Source organism: Cyprinodon variegatus, unplaced genomic scaffold (assembly GCF_000732505.1).
Source record: "Cyprinodon variegatus isolate N-32 unplaced genomic scaffold, C_variegatus-1.0 Scaffold774, whole genome shotgun sequence".
Lineage (NCBI taxonomy): Eukaryota > Metazoa > Chordata > Actinopteri > Cyprinodontiformes > Cyprinodontidae > Cyprinodon > Cyprinodon variegatus.
In genome coordinates, this window is record NW_015151227.1 from 36266 (window position 1) to 50764 (window position 14499).

Sequence of the window (14499 nt, forward strand, 5' to 3'; positions counted from 1 at the left end):
GATCAGTTCGTGCATCCTCTGATGATTTTGTTGGGTTTTTTTCTTTGCATGCTTGTTGCATATTGAACACTTTTAAAGCAGAACAGCATAAAATATGTTGCGGAAATTAGTTTATCTTTACATATGATCATTGACTCATCACCCCAGTTCTATGGTCCTTACATTGGCTCCCTGTATTTCAGAGAATAGACTTTAAAATACTGTTAGTCTATAAATCCCTGAATGGCTTAAGCACCTAAATACATCACAGACTTGCTATCAGTGTATCAACCTTCCAGAACACTCAGGTCTTCTGGCTCCAGCCTGCTCTGCATACTGTACCTAGAACCAGAACTAAACATGGAGAAGCAGCATTTAGTTCCTATGCTCCACTTATCTGGAACCAACTTCCAGAAAACTGTAAAAGTGCGGAAAGCCTGAGTTCCTTTAAACCAAGACTAAAAACACATTTGTTTAGGATTGCCTTCGACTGTTCTAGTTAAACAGTTCAACTAAAACATCATTAGTTCAACTTTTTTTTTTATTTTCTTTAGTCCAACTGTTTTTAATGGTCTTTTTTGTTTATGCATTTTTTTTTTCCTTCTTGCTTTGATTCTGTTTTATTTTCCTATATTTTAATTATGTAAAGCACTTTGCATTGTCTTTGTACTGAATTGTGCTATACAAATAAATTTGCCTTGCCTTGCCTTGCCTTTAAAGAAAAAGAAGCAGCAGCCAGACGCTTGGTCTAATCTTTATATATATTTATATATATATATACATTATTATTCACCAGTTACAATACACATATTTATATACTACAGGAACACAGATAGTACAGGTACTCAACATGTGTTTTACAGTTTTTTATTTACTTAACCTGCATGTTGAATTAGAACCAATCGTAGGGTTTGTCTTCAAGCCTGGAGGACCAGAATTTCAGCGGGGGTCTGTCTCTGACCCCCGGTGAACTGATCGGCTTCTTTCCACAGCAAATAATGTACTGGTCCATATCCGAACAGTGCATAGGTCCGGGAAGTCCTACCATAGAGCTGACCAAGCTTACTTTGGAAAATAAACTTTCCTCCACCTTCATTTCTGTCTAAAGCTTCACATTCACTTTTTCCTTACATCATGGCAGCCATGACAGCCGCTCAGACTCAGAGTAGTTTGCGTTTCAGAAGAGATTAAAAAAAAAGTGAATGGGAAGCTGCATCTTTTAAATATGGCTGACGTTTAACTGCATCCTTCAGCAGAAGACAAACCCACAGAGAGCCTTTTATAATACGTCATTATTGCTTACAAAGAAAAGGAAAAAGCTGGTTGTGTACATAGACATGGTACAGATTGATGATGGGCCCTATAGTTGGACAGCACTAACAAAAGGAAGCAGAGCTGAATTTCTGCTTGACGTCACCATGAAGGGGGGGGCATCTGACTCTTTTCAGTGCAAGCAGAGCGAGGAGGATTTACCACGACGAATGATCCAAGAACACGTTTATTGCTTATACAGTGATGATCTGGGGGATTCTTAGCAACAATGTTGTATTGATTTGAATCAAATTTGCCAAAGTTTTAATAAAAAAAACTTGTGATTATGACTACGCCTGGAGTTTAGTTTTATTTAATGAGCAGAGAGACAGACTACACCTGCTGTCATCATGTTGAAAAGGAAACCTATACATCTCAGCTGTTTTGTGCAGGTTTGGATCTGCAGACAAAGCCTCTTCACTGCATATAACCATGTAATACTAACAATTCTTTCTTTTATTTTAATAAAAAAATGTTCCCACTTAAGCTTTGTCATTCCTCAAGGGAATCCTTAATATTCCCACATCAGAAGAGACACAGGTACAACTCAATAAATTAGAGTACCATTGAAACAATCATTGCTTTCAGTCATTTCAATAATAATCAAAGCCTTGAAATGTTACAGATACATCAAGCCATCAACGTTTCTTTTAATTTTGGAAGTTTATGGCCGACAGATCTGGAAAACCCAAAATGCAGCCTCTTAGAAAATGTTAAAATTGATGTTTTCTATGAATAAATTGATGTGGGCCAACTGAAACATGCTCCTGCTGCCCTGAGGGCTTGGTTAGAGCTCCTTCTGCTTTAAAATGATCAGCTGGTGGCTCTGCTAAGGTTTAATGGATGCTTTGATAATGACCTTTAATTCCACTGCATTGTTGGGTCTGGTGTCTCTCATCCTCCTCTTTGATGATACCCTCTAGAATCGTCTATGAGGTTCAGATCAGGTCTGTAGCTAACCAATCAATCGGTACCACTGTGGTCTTTGAACCAGTAAATGACTGAACTTCACACAAGAAACTCAAGACATTTATTCCTCTCTATTTTTTCAACGACAAAAAAAATTCAATGCTACAAGTTTTGGGATCTTATTCTACTCAACAAGGCAATCTGGGACCAGGAACTTTTTTTTTTATTTGAAATGGGAATATGGTCATTATCACTGAAGAGTTTCAATATTAATATGTGGATAAATAACAGTTTCATGTATCTCTGTATGACTATTTCTGTCTGAGTGAAAAAGCAGGATAATATTGTAGATAAGCTACGGCAGGCCTACTATGAGTCCAATACAAAACAAAACAGGAACTCCATCTCTTTCTCTGTGCAGCGCTGGAAAATGCTGAGTTTTGTGAATAAAAACGTTTTACAATACAGTTACTGTATGTACACTCCTTCACCACTCGCTCCACTTCCAGTTAGTACTCAGAATATACACACAAACACTCATGCCTAAGTGAATAGTTTAAATGACTGTTATTCCTTATGGTTGTTCCCTTCAGGCCTTTAGAGATAAATTGTGTGGCATTGCACCCACAGGGAAATTAAATGGCTTTTGGTTTGCATTCTTCATAGCACATTTCGAATAGCTCAAAGCCTCCCCAGTTTAAATGGTTCTTAACCGAAAAAATGGAACAAAAACAAAAATGTGTCCACGTGTCAGACCTAGTTCTCCAAATTCTGGGACACAAAGTAAATTCTGCTCCACTAATTCTCCTAACAGCATGTTCACAGGATAACACCAGTTAGAGACTGGAAGTGATACTGGTGGACCGGGTTTGTCCACAAGTTCACAGAAGTTGGATGTGATGAACAGATTTTACTCGTCAACGGAATATAATCCATTCTGGAATAATTACTCCTTAAATAGACAATTTGTAGATTAAGTCTTAGTTAAGGACTATTAGTTTTAAATCACTTTGTTAAACCTTCATATCCATTAATGGGAAAAGTTAAAAGGAATGTATTCAATAAAAACAACTTTCTAAATAATAACTATGTTGGCAGTTTTCCCCTGTATTTTAGAATTTGCCAACTTGGTCCCTTTAACCAAAGTTACTTACAGCGGTGGAAACATTTTGATCTAATGGAAACAAATGACATGACCCTTAATGAACCTGTAATCTCAACCAACTTTGACACAGATTAATGGATCAGCACAGAATATAAATACATATTTTCTAGTTTATATCTCATGAATGTGTCAATAAAAAACACTTTGTACCTTGCTGGTTGCCTATTTAATCTCAATAATGAAATTAACTGGTTTAAAATAACTTATGCTTCCATGTAATTAGCCACCCATTAAAACAATTGGTCAAGAATTTTAATGTTATTTCTCCAGTTGGTTTCATATGGGTGGATTACTCGTTCAAAGCAGTTTAATGTTGGGTTATTTACCAAGTCCAATATTACTTCCCTAAAGCTATTCTATGTATCATTTAAAGTAATGGGTACATTTATGTATAACTTCAAATATATATATAACATGATGATAATAATGCGTGTTAAAATGGAAATGTAATTCCACCACTTGGTTTCTTTATCACACACAGGGCAGTATATACCTTAATATATACCACCCTGGTCTTTTGAAGTATACAGAGTGGCTAAAGCTGCTACGGTAATTAAATGAGACTAAAGGTATAACACCAGAACAGGGGGCCTTTTGTAAGTGAAATCAAATTTTTAAAATACAGCTGTAAGTGACCCTTTTAAAGATTGGATGAGGCCAAAGTGCCTCTTATAAAGTTAGGTTTAACACAAATCGCTGGTTATGACGGCTGAAATAACTGTTTGATTTCAAATTTGACAGCTTTAAACAAATAGTTTATAATTGATATCATTACTGATAGTTCTCAATATAATGTATCTTTCTTTTAAGTTAATTTCAACCAATCATGATAGCTAGAGGAGGCTAACTTTTTCTATCATGGGACTTAAAGTCTGTAAAAACAACCATATGTTAAATATGACAGTTTTAAAATTTTAATTTCCTTTTAATTTTCCCTCATTTTCAGTCATTGGCTTAGAATGTGAAATCAATGTTCACTCAGTACAAAACTGGATCATAACTGAAACTGCAGTTTAATTACTTATTTTCTTGTCAATTTTATGGTTTATACCATTGTTCATTTTTAAGCCCCACGTTTTAGTCACTAAAAAAATATTTTAAAAACTGTCTTTACAGATTTATTATTTGGTACATTTAGAAAAGGGTTGTTTTGTAGTTATAACACATTTTATGACAACAAAAATTGTCTAACTCTAAACAGTTTAGATCCACCAAGTTAAATAGGAAAAAAGTATTCAGCTTACTAAAGACTTTGATGACCTGATAATAATAAGAAGCTAGATATTAGACAGCAGCAATGGGGGACACCGTTCCAAATCTGGAGCAGATCACAGTCACATCCAATTAAATTTTTTTTGTGGCGGGCCTCAGTGGATTTCAGAGGGAACCATCTTTCAGTTTGTGGTAACGAAGGTGTTTTCTGTATTGTTGCAGAAGGACTATTGACACCAAAAGTTGCTTTTAAATAAATTAATCTCATACAGTATTTTTATTATTGATTTCTTGAATGACCAGCAACCCTTTTTAACTAAACCTTCAAAAAAAAAATCCTCTTTTTAAATAAAAACACAGCATATCATGGAAAAGAATGCGTTCGGGGGCCCTTTGTTGCATTATTGTGTTGGAGTTCAACAACACAACAATGGTCTTATGCTACTTTACTGTTTATCTGACAGAGTGGTTTTAAATTAGTTTTTTAGCTATTAAACTATTGTCAGACTTCCCAGTAGTTTGCTTTAAGGTGAAATCAATGCATTGATCTTGTAGATAAGTAATCCAGAGTGATGGGGAAGTGGGCCTCAAACATAAAGATGATGTTTTCTTTTCACTTTCTCTATTAGTATAAATAATCATTTTACCATACTTTTAAAAAATGCTTTTCCTGAAAGCAGATGCATGTATAGCTATAAGACTTAAAAAAAACAAAAACAATATACATCTCAATATCCTTCCGCCTAAAAGCCCATTAACCAAGGCATCCAACCCATCTTTACTGGACAACAAGAGGCATATATTCAGGTAGGTGAAATTTAATCTTTTATAATCCGACAGTTAATGCTTTTAAGAGTAGACGAATTGTAGGATAATTGCTGGGTCATTACTGGGTGGGGGAAGAATAGCGTCTGCCTCCAGTACCACGAACCGGGAGCATCCATCCATACCAGAGGCATGTTGAGAGAGCAAAAAGGCAGGATAAGCCATTAGAGCTTGATGTAATGCACAGTCAGTTAATATTTATGTCAAAAAATGATATGTTTTATTTAAAGACGATGAAGAAGCAGTGATATTTCACAATCTTTCTGTTTTCCACTATGGACAGAGAGATTGCCATTTTTCTTGGATGGGGAAAAATAAATATGATGTAACAAAATTAAGTTGTGAAGATTTGGTCCGAAGTCTGTTGGTTTCAATTAAGGAAAATAATGACTATAACATACAGCTATAAAGGATGTAGTGTGCCAGCAGAACTTATTCACAGCCCTTTACAACCTTCTTTTTTTATTTATTAAACCTTCTTTTAATTACCCCTTAGGAGAAACTGAATAAAAATTATTTTTTCAGACATTATTTAAAAATGTAAACATTCTAACACAAAAGGTTTACTTGCATGCTTTGACACTCAAATTTGAGATAAAGTGCATAAAATTTCTTCTGATTTGTCTTTTTAAATGTATTATGAGGCCATCTTTGCTAAGGTCACGAACAGCTCAAGGTGGATTTTCTGACAAGAAGCCAGGGACTGAAGTCGAAGGAATGGAAATGAGATAAATGAAAGAATGTGTAGATAGACAAATCCAGAAGGTCTGGATTCAATGGTCACCAATGGCTGACCCCTCCAGCAATCAACCTTTCACCCCAGAGCCTCCAGATGGAAGCCTTCTGACTTCAGGGCTGCCTGATTATAGCCACCAAAACTTCAAGAAAGTCATAGCATAGGGCATTAAGCCTGAAACCAAGCAAAATCTGTGGGGAAAAATAGGTAATCCTCATAAAAAAACAGAAGAGGAAGCATCATCCTGTGGGATAATTTTTTTGTTCAGACAGCAGTAGCTATGAATAACCTAACTTTTGAATTTTTGTCAATAAAATAATTGCACACCTCAGTAAAAATCTTTGTTGATACATTTCAGAAAATAATTTGTCAAATTTCTATGAGATTTAGCTTGTTATGTACCAAAAGATATTGTTTTACTTAGAAAGCGTAAGGAGATGTGAATAACTTCTGGAGGCACCAAATGTTCTGACTTTGTGGGAGAAAATAAGGGAAGTGTCAACAACGAAAAAGTCATCACCATGGTTATTACACTTAAGTCTTTAAAAACATATGATGTATATATGGTTTAGACTAAAGTATTACATCAAAGAATGGCAAACAAAATGAGAGAATATCAGCTTCCAATCCTACTAGTGCTGCTGTGAGAGAGAGGGAGCAAATCCTTACAGTGTTACAACTACATGGGGACGACTTTCAATACCCTACTTTTTGAATCCTTTAGTATATTTTTTTTCTCTTTCAATAACAAAAGTTGCTCTTTTATATTTTTCCAAAATAAATAACATCTCTCTACAGATCATAGTACAACCAGGCACATAAATAAATTAATGCAAGTTAATATTTTTTATCACTTGAGAGCATTCAGAGCCCAAAACAAAACTAAGCTCCTACTTGTTTATAACATTTGTTACTGATTTTCAAAGGTACTTGGAATTATTTGTTATATTTTTCTTAAAATTATACCCTTCAAATTTATTTGAACTGTTTGCAGTAGCCGGTCTGCTCTGCACCAAATACATATCTTGCTGTAGTGGCTTTTTTTCAACATTTATGTCACATTCAGCCTGTGAATACATCCTATTGTTCAGCGTTTGGCGCTCAGACTTTATATCAACTAATAAGTGGTCACAACAGAGAGGATGTGGTTCGGGCTTCACTTAAAGCATCAACAAGCAGGGCTTGTGTTCAGTGGGCCAGCTTACATTGTGAAACATTTTGACTTCGGACAGAGCGTATCGGTCCTCTAACATTGATTGATTAATCACATAATGACTGCAGGAGCCACAACTACTTACTATCAAAGAAAGATGTGATTTTGAAGGCAAAGGTGGGTGGGGTGGGGGGTGTGGGTGGGGCCGGGGGAGAAGTGAACCATGGAAATGGTTTGGTTTGGCTTAACCTTCAGATAGTGGCATCATAGGGCAGGTGAGGCATTGCCACTCCAGGCCTCCAGGGGGAGTTGCACTGCCTGTGGCCGGAGGGTATCAGACCTAGCAGCTCTTTGGATCTGCTAAGCCACCTCCGACCCCTTTGGCGGCTAATGTGATCCCACCTGTGGTTTCGCCTCATCGCTTGGCTTAAAAGCATGGCTGTTTGGGGCCACAGTGGGTCCGTAAAGCTAGAAATGCAAGGCTCCTGAAACGGGACGCATGACCTGCGTCTCAGCGGGCGTTCTCGGTAGTTGTAGGAGGCTGTGAAGAGGTTGGGGCTAAAGGTGAAGCAGGGCTTCCTTGAACCCCGGATCAGAGAGATGTGGCCCTCCAGTGACGGCCCCAGCAAACTGAGGCTGGTTCTGTCCGTGAGTGAGTCTGTTCGGTCTTCGTAGGCGAGGTCTGCAGGAGCTGAGCACTGCTGCAGGGGCCACCCTCCACGGCTTTTGCCTCCAACATCTGCCGCACTGCCTCCCTCACCTCCGTCGCGCTCTACTCTCATTGCTTCATCTTCTTCCTCTTCCTCTTCCTGGTCCTCTTCCTCCACTTCAGTTACCTCCTCCTCCGCCACCTGTTCCTCCACCCCGCCCTCCTCCTCATCTTCTGTGCTGGTGGGCAGAGGTGAGCGTGGGTCCCGCAGGAACACCACTATGACAGTTATGTTATCGCTAGAACCAGCATCTCGGGCAGAGGCCACTAGCTTGTGGGCCACCATGGTGGTATCTCCAGTGTTCTCCAGGAGATGGTCACTGACTACCCGCACCGCCTCATCTGGGCTCACGGTGTCCCAGAATCCATCACAGGCCAATATCAGGTAGTCTTCTGAGCCGTCTAATGGAAAAATACCATGGTCTGCGTCTCCACAGATGTAGGGCTTGTGCTCTGAGTCGCCTGTCAAGACAAATACATTACCATTCATTAATGTCTTGTCATTTTATATATATAGCTATATGCAGACTAAAATAATACAGTTTTTCATACTGAGTTCAGAGCTATTACAAATAAGAAACCTAATTTTGCAGTGAGCAAACATAAACAGATAGTAGCTTTAATTTTTGGTAGACTTTATATGGTTCACTAAAGGGCTAAAGATACGTTTGTTTATCATATTTGTAGTTAGCTTAGATCGGGGTCGGCAACCGGCGGCCCTGGAGCTGCATTCAGCTCTTTAGATTCCACCCTAGTGGCTCCCTGGAGCTTTTTCAAAAATTTATGAAAATCGATTTTCTTTGTTTGTTTTAATATGGCGTGCAGGAGGTCAAACAAAAATTGATTATGTTTTCCAATGCTGTAAACATTTGTATAATAAATAAATTTAAACAATAATGTGCGTCATAGCCATAGAGATCATTGGTCATAACTTGGTGCCAGGCAAACAAAGCTGCAGGTGTGTCTCAGACCATAGATCCCAAAGGGAAGAAAAAGGAAGAAAGCTGATGAGAAAAGAGGATTCAAAGAATGGACAGAATCATTTGCTTTTATTATCAATGCGGAAGGATTGCCTGCATGTTTGCTTTGTAATCACATGTTGTCAAAAACTATAAATAAAAATTTGGAAAGGCATTTCCAGGAAAGGGCAAGCTAACTATGCAGCCGACCACCAAGCTGAGGGTGAGAGAAAAAGTGCAATTGCAGAACTTCTGGAGAAATTAGAGGAGCGCAAAGATAGTTTTAAGAAGTAGATTGCATCTCCAAACTCCACTACTGCTGATAGTTTGGTTGCAAGGATGGAAAACCGTCCACAGATCCAACAGGTAGCGCTCTGATGCAGGTATGTGAACTTTAAGCCATTTTTTCCCCAAATCCTAAAAATATAAATAACACCCAGCAACGATGGTAACGGAGGATGTGGGATTTCAGGGTTCCTCATGACTCCTCACGACTCAATCAACTCCGCCCAACAGAAACACGTCCACCATAGAAAGATTTATTTAACGTGTTTCTATAATTTCATCAATGCCACAAAACCTAACCCGCACGGTGAAGGGAGGTGAAGCGGCGCACGGTGAGAGCGTTCACTGCTCCTCCCTCACCTCATGCTGCTATGTGACATTTTGCTTCAGGATAAACATTTAATCATGAATGCTTATTATATATTTAGGCCCACATAGTCCTTTTCTATATTGGGATAATACACTTAGAGCCTGTGTTGCCGTACGAGACATATAAAAGACTTTTACATTTTTATGGCTCCGCATAGATTTATTTTTTGTTTTTTTGGTCCCCTTGGGTCTTTGGGCAGTTTGGGTTGCCGACCCCTGGTCTAGACAAAGGGTAAAGAGTTAAACCAAATAATAACTAGGCTTTTATTTTTTGTAGTAATGGAAAGCATTACTATAAAGTTCCAAAAGCAGGTTTTAGGACTGTTAGCAAGTGAGCAATAAGTAGGAAACCATATTTTAACACTTAAGTTAGGTAAGCTAAAATTCTTCTTTAGGCCTGCTAGGTTTTTGTAACATATTAGTAAACCTTAACTTAGGCTATGTGTTAAACTAACTTATACAGTACATTTATTAGTATGTTATTATTAGCAATCATACTAACAATAGCATGCTAGCGATGCCAACTCTGTAAAATCAGTTGGTGAAAAGAAGTGAGAAATAATCCTCTAAAATGTTTAAGTTTAACAGTAGTTAAAATGATTATTTTAAGTTATGCTTTAACCTGTAGAAAATGTGTGTTTTATTATAAACAGTATCTCTTAACACTGTTACTGTAATCCTGATTCAGTAGTACTTTGGCTTTAAAATCAGAGTTTGGTGATCTCAAATGTTATTATTAGGATCTTGAAGTGTTTGAACCTTAGATGATTGTTCTATAAAAATACTGATATCTACATTGAGCTGAAGTTGTTTAAGATGAGTAATTCAGCCACACGAAGGCATTGTTTCAACTGCTGGTCTTGACAGGTTATCCGGACCCTAGTGTGGTTTAATATGAGAGTGAATGTGTGCCTATCCTAGTATAAAAAAAAGCAGGAAGAAAGAAGGTGACTTAAGGTAAGAGGATTTGAATAGCAAAAGAGGGAGAAAAAAAACATGTGCATCCAAAGATAAAGGAAATGTCTTGTGGGACTACATTAAGAAGTGAGTAGGTGCAGGCTCATAAACTGAATTTAATCACCAAAGTAGTAACAGAAACCCCTTGAGACGGACTTTGTTATAGACTTGAACAACGATCGAGTGAAACCACCTCTGCAACAATGCATTACAACATCATCATGTTGTTTAGCAGTCTTAAAAATCTCTGTTAAAAAGCACACAACACCATTTTAGGGTGTGAATTTTCAAAAACCTCCTGTGCAAATGTGTCTTTAGTGGGATTCAGGGAGTCCTCTTTCTGTTTTGTTTCACTGTTATCTTGGAAAAAAACCCCAAAACAAAACAACATTTCCAAATTATATATTCCCACATTTATTTATGTCAACTGTAAATATATGCTTGTATTTGTATGGCACCTTTTTAACCAAAACAGGTTCCTTGTTCTAATTCTAAAGTTGCAAGTGTGTTTGCACATGTGTGTTTGTTTTTTAAGAGTGTTCGCTTTAAACTTACTTCTACATATTAACATTCTGAATGTGTTCATATATAAAATATCTTTTTGTTGTATTAAAATAGTATTTGTTGGTACATAGGGGCAATAGCCTGATAATTTCAGGAAAAACATCTGTAACATTACAGCTCTAATAGCTGTAAGCATTATTTTAAAAATCAACATTAGTAACAAAGTAGACTGTTGTTTTGGACCTATTGTAAATAAAACTGCATTTAAAATAACTAAAGATATACAGTATGAGTCTGAGTCTCCTATTTAGAGGATTATATTTAAATCAGAAACATGTCTCCACTATAACAAAACAGCATTAGGGTGATGGCAAGTAGACACTTCAAAACCTGAAATTCATCACCTGAAATAAATTGTTTAAATTCTTGAGAAAACAGAAAAAGCGCTTCTCAGTAATCAACCAAATTTTTTAGCACTGCAGTTTTCATCCAGATTGCTCCATTAAACATAGAGAAGTGAATAAATATTTTGTCCGTAGCCATTTTGAAATCAAATAACACACTTTTTAACTTAACTCTGTCTGTTTTGGTGATATTTTTAAAAGGCAAACATTTTATTCCTTATTAATTAATGGTTTAAGCTCATTAAAAATGGAAATTGCAAAATCATCTTTAATAGGCCACTCCTAATCTGATGACTAACTGGAAGCTACTGGAAGCTTCAAAGTCATTCAATATAACCAATAGTAAAGGTGCATTTATTTTAACCATGAGTGGCAGCAAATTCTGTCCCTCTTTATGATTGTTTTGATGTTTCTGGTTTGATGTTTGGGTGATTAGCAATGCAGTTCAAACAATGCATTTTTACTCTACCTATTGCTCTGGATACGGACAGACTCCCGTTGACCCTCCACGTGCCAAACCAAATCACACATCCTCCCAGAGCCTCGATCCTCTGCTTCTCATCCTGCAAACACAAAAAGGTGGTCACCATCTGATGCTGCTATTCTCTGCAGTATAGCAATCATGTGTGCTCCACCTGCATGCTACTTAAAATTAATGGTCCATGCAATATTGTTCCCTTTTTGGGGTAAGATTGTAGCTCCGTTTTTAGACTAAAAATATAAAGTGCTATCCCTAAATGTCAGGAAAGATGACAACAAAAAAAGCATGATGGGTGTTTTCTTGATATCTCTTTTTAAGGTATGAAAATCAACAAGACTAGAGGAAGAGATTTACTTTTTTTTAACTAGATGTCAGGACATATTTTAAAATTAATTGAATTATACCTAGAACATAACATTCTCAAGCCTGAGTTAACATACTTTTCAATAAAACCTAAAATACGTTTATGAGTACTACAAAAAAGGGAGTCATAAGTGCGGAATGTAAAAGTTATTTCACCTTTAAATTAAAGTTATATTACTTATAAATTCCTCTTTGTTCTATTTTTAGTTAAGACATAAAGTAAATGCTAAGGATATCTCAATATAACTTTTTAATTTCCAATACAATCAAAATATTGCAGCTTTGGGTGTTTTTCTGATACTGATATTGACTTGATATTGGCAAAAATGCTTTTATTATTCATTTTGTAATTAGGGGTGTTAGAAAATGCTTGATAAAGTAATATCAAAGTCAGCAGCAACGGAGGAACAACTGACCCATTCATTATCAACCAATAAGTCACATCAGCTTTCTTACATCTCAGATTTTTTAGATGCCGGGCCACATATTCTGATATATGTATTATAGCTGATATCAGATTGATTTAGGGATATCTCCCGTACATGCTTATATTTATGTAAAATATATCTAAAAGTTTGTAAGTTAAATTGAATTTTATTTACAAGTCATATATTGTATGGTAAACATATCAAAAGGAAAAATCTAAAAGAAGAAAACATCTTAAAGCAGTTCTAACATTTCTATGCATGTGCAGCTTTTAGATGTTTGAAAAATTAGTATGCTTCCACATAGTGATGTACAATGGGCAGTCACTGTGCATTAGCAACTTCCTCATTAGAGGTGCTTAGAGTAACCTTCTTCCAATCCATCAAACTATCTCAGCAACATTGGCAGACTCCACAAGAAAAGCCACATCTGTTCTTCATCCAAAGTGTGCAAAAAACAAAGCACAATATTTGGTTCCAGCACCTCTGATTAAGTTCTTGATGCAACAGTATTTCTTGATGCATATTTTGGTCTAAAGACTATTTGGACCAAAATATCCAACTATGAAGTGGGAGAGCTTTTAGAACTTTTATAAAACAATAGTGTTAAAATGTATTTAACTGTCATTAACTGTAAAAGGGATTCTGGGTAATCTTCAGGGTGACAGCTTTAGTGCATTAAGAGAAAAAAGACAATTAAATGTGCTTTGGAATCAGTACCTACATAAATTATTTATATCCTTAATCATACCAAACTACATTGTGTAAAATGGTAATAATCACTTTGCTGAGAAGAGGAATGGATTAGATCATTTCTGTTATATCGTTCGTCTGACATCATCGTCTGTGATAGACTGGCGACCTATTCAGTGTGTACCCCGCCTCTCGCCCATAGACAGCTGGCGATAGGTACCAGCACCCCTTGCGAACCCAGTAGGGATAAAGCGTGACAGAAAATGGATGGATGACATCATCGTTGCACATGCTCAGAGCAGAGCGGAAGAATATGACTGCCCTTTATTTATCTATATTTTTTAAATCTGTTTCTTTAGATTCAATACTTTTTTTTTAAATACAATGAAAATAAAACAATTATGTTTAGATATAGAGACTCAAAAAATATCCTGTTAGAAGTAAAATGCAGTTTAATTTCCTGGACAGATTGAGAAGTGGGAAGCTCTGCTGAGTGACAAATGTTGGCTTTGATCATTTAGAATTCAATACAAATCTATCTCTGTTATCTAATTGAATGAGAAAGGTGAGATCAAGTGTTCTTGCCAAAGTTATTTTAGGCCCAAGTAAGCTAGGCTAAGTAAGCCAATTTAAGACAAATTAATTAGGCTATGTTGGTAATGTTAACCGCTTTGCCAAAGAACAAATTAACGATTTGTTATTTCTTTGTTCTTTGAAGAAAGAGATCTGTGTCTCACCTCTCTGTCTGGTTTATGTGGTTTCATCAGCTCCACCACCTGCCCTCTACGGACCAGAATGACCTGGGAATCTCCCAACCAGGCCACATACAACGTTCGGCCTCGCAGGAAGGTCACCACCCCTGTTGTTCCACAGCGCAGGTGCTGCAAAAAACAGCAACCAAACCCAAGGTTTTGAGCAGGATTTGGAGTTTGAATTTAAAAATGTACATCTATAAAACACATATATAAAAAGGACAAGACTACGAGAGTTGCAACTGTTAAAAAAAATAAATAAATAAATAAAACAGCATGACAGGACAAAATAAGAGGTCTTTCTGTTT

The 14499-nt window shown here is 36.7% G+C and overlaps 1 protein-coding gene across 1 annotated transcript in view; it reads right to left on the reverse strand.

Annotated features, from left to right (window-relative positions):
- Positions 1-774: 774 nt before the first annotated feature.
- ppm1e (protein phosphatase, Mg2+/Mn2+ dependent 1E) overlaps positions 775-14499 on the reverse strand; it is a 64803-nt gene continuing 51078 nt past the window's right edge. The window contains exons 6-8 of the mRNA XM_015396075.1: positions 14177-14320; positions 11947-12040; positions 775-8461 (exon numbers count right to left, since the gene is read on the reverse strand). Coding sequence (XP_015251561.1) covers positions 7542-8461; positions 11947-12040; positions 14177-14320 — 1158 coding nt within the window. The 3' untranslated portion in view covers positions 775-7541. The remainder of the gene's footprint in view (positions 8462-11946; positions 12041-14176; positions 14321-14499) is intronic.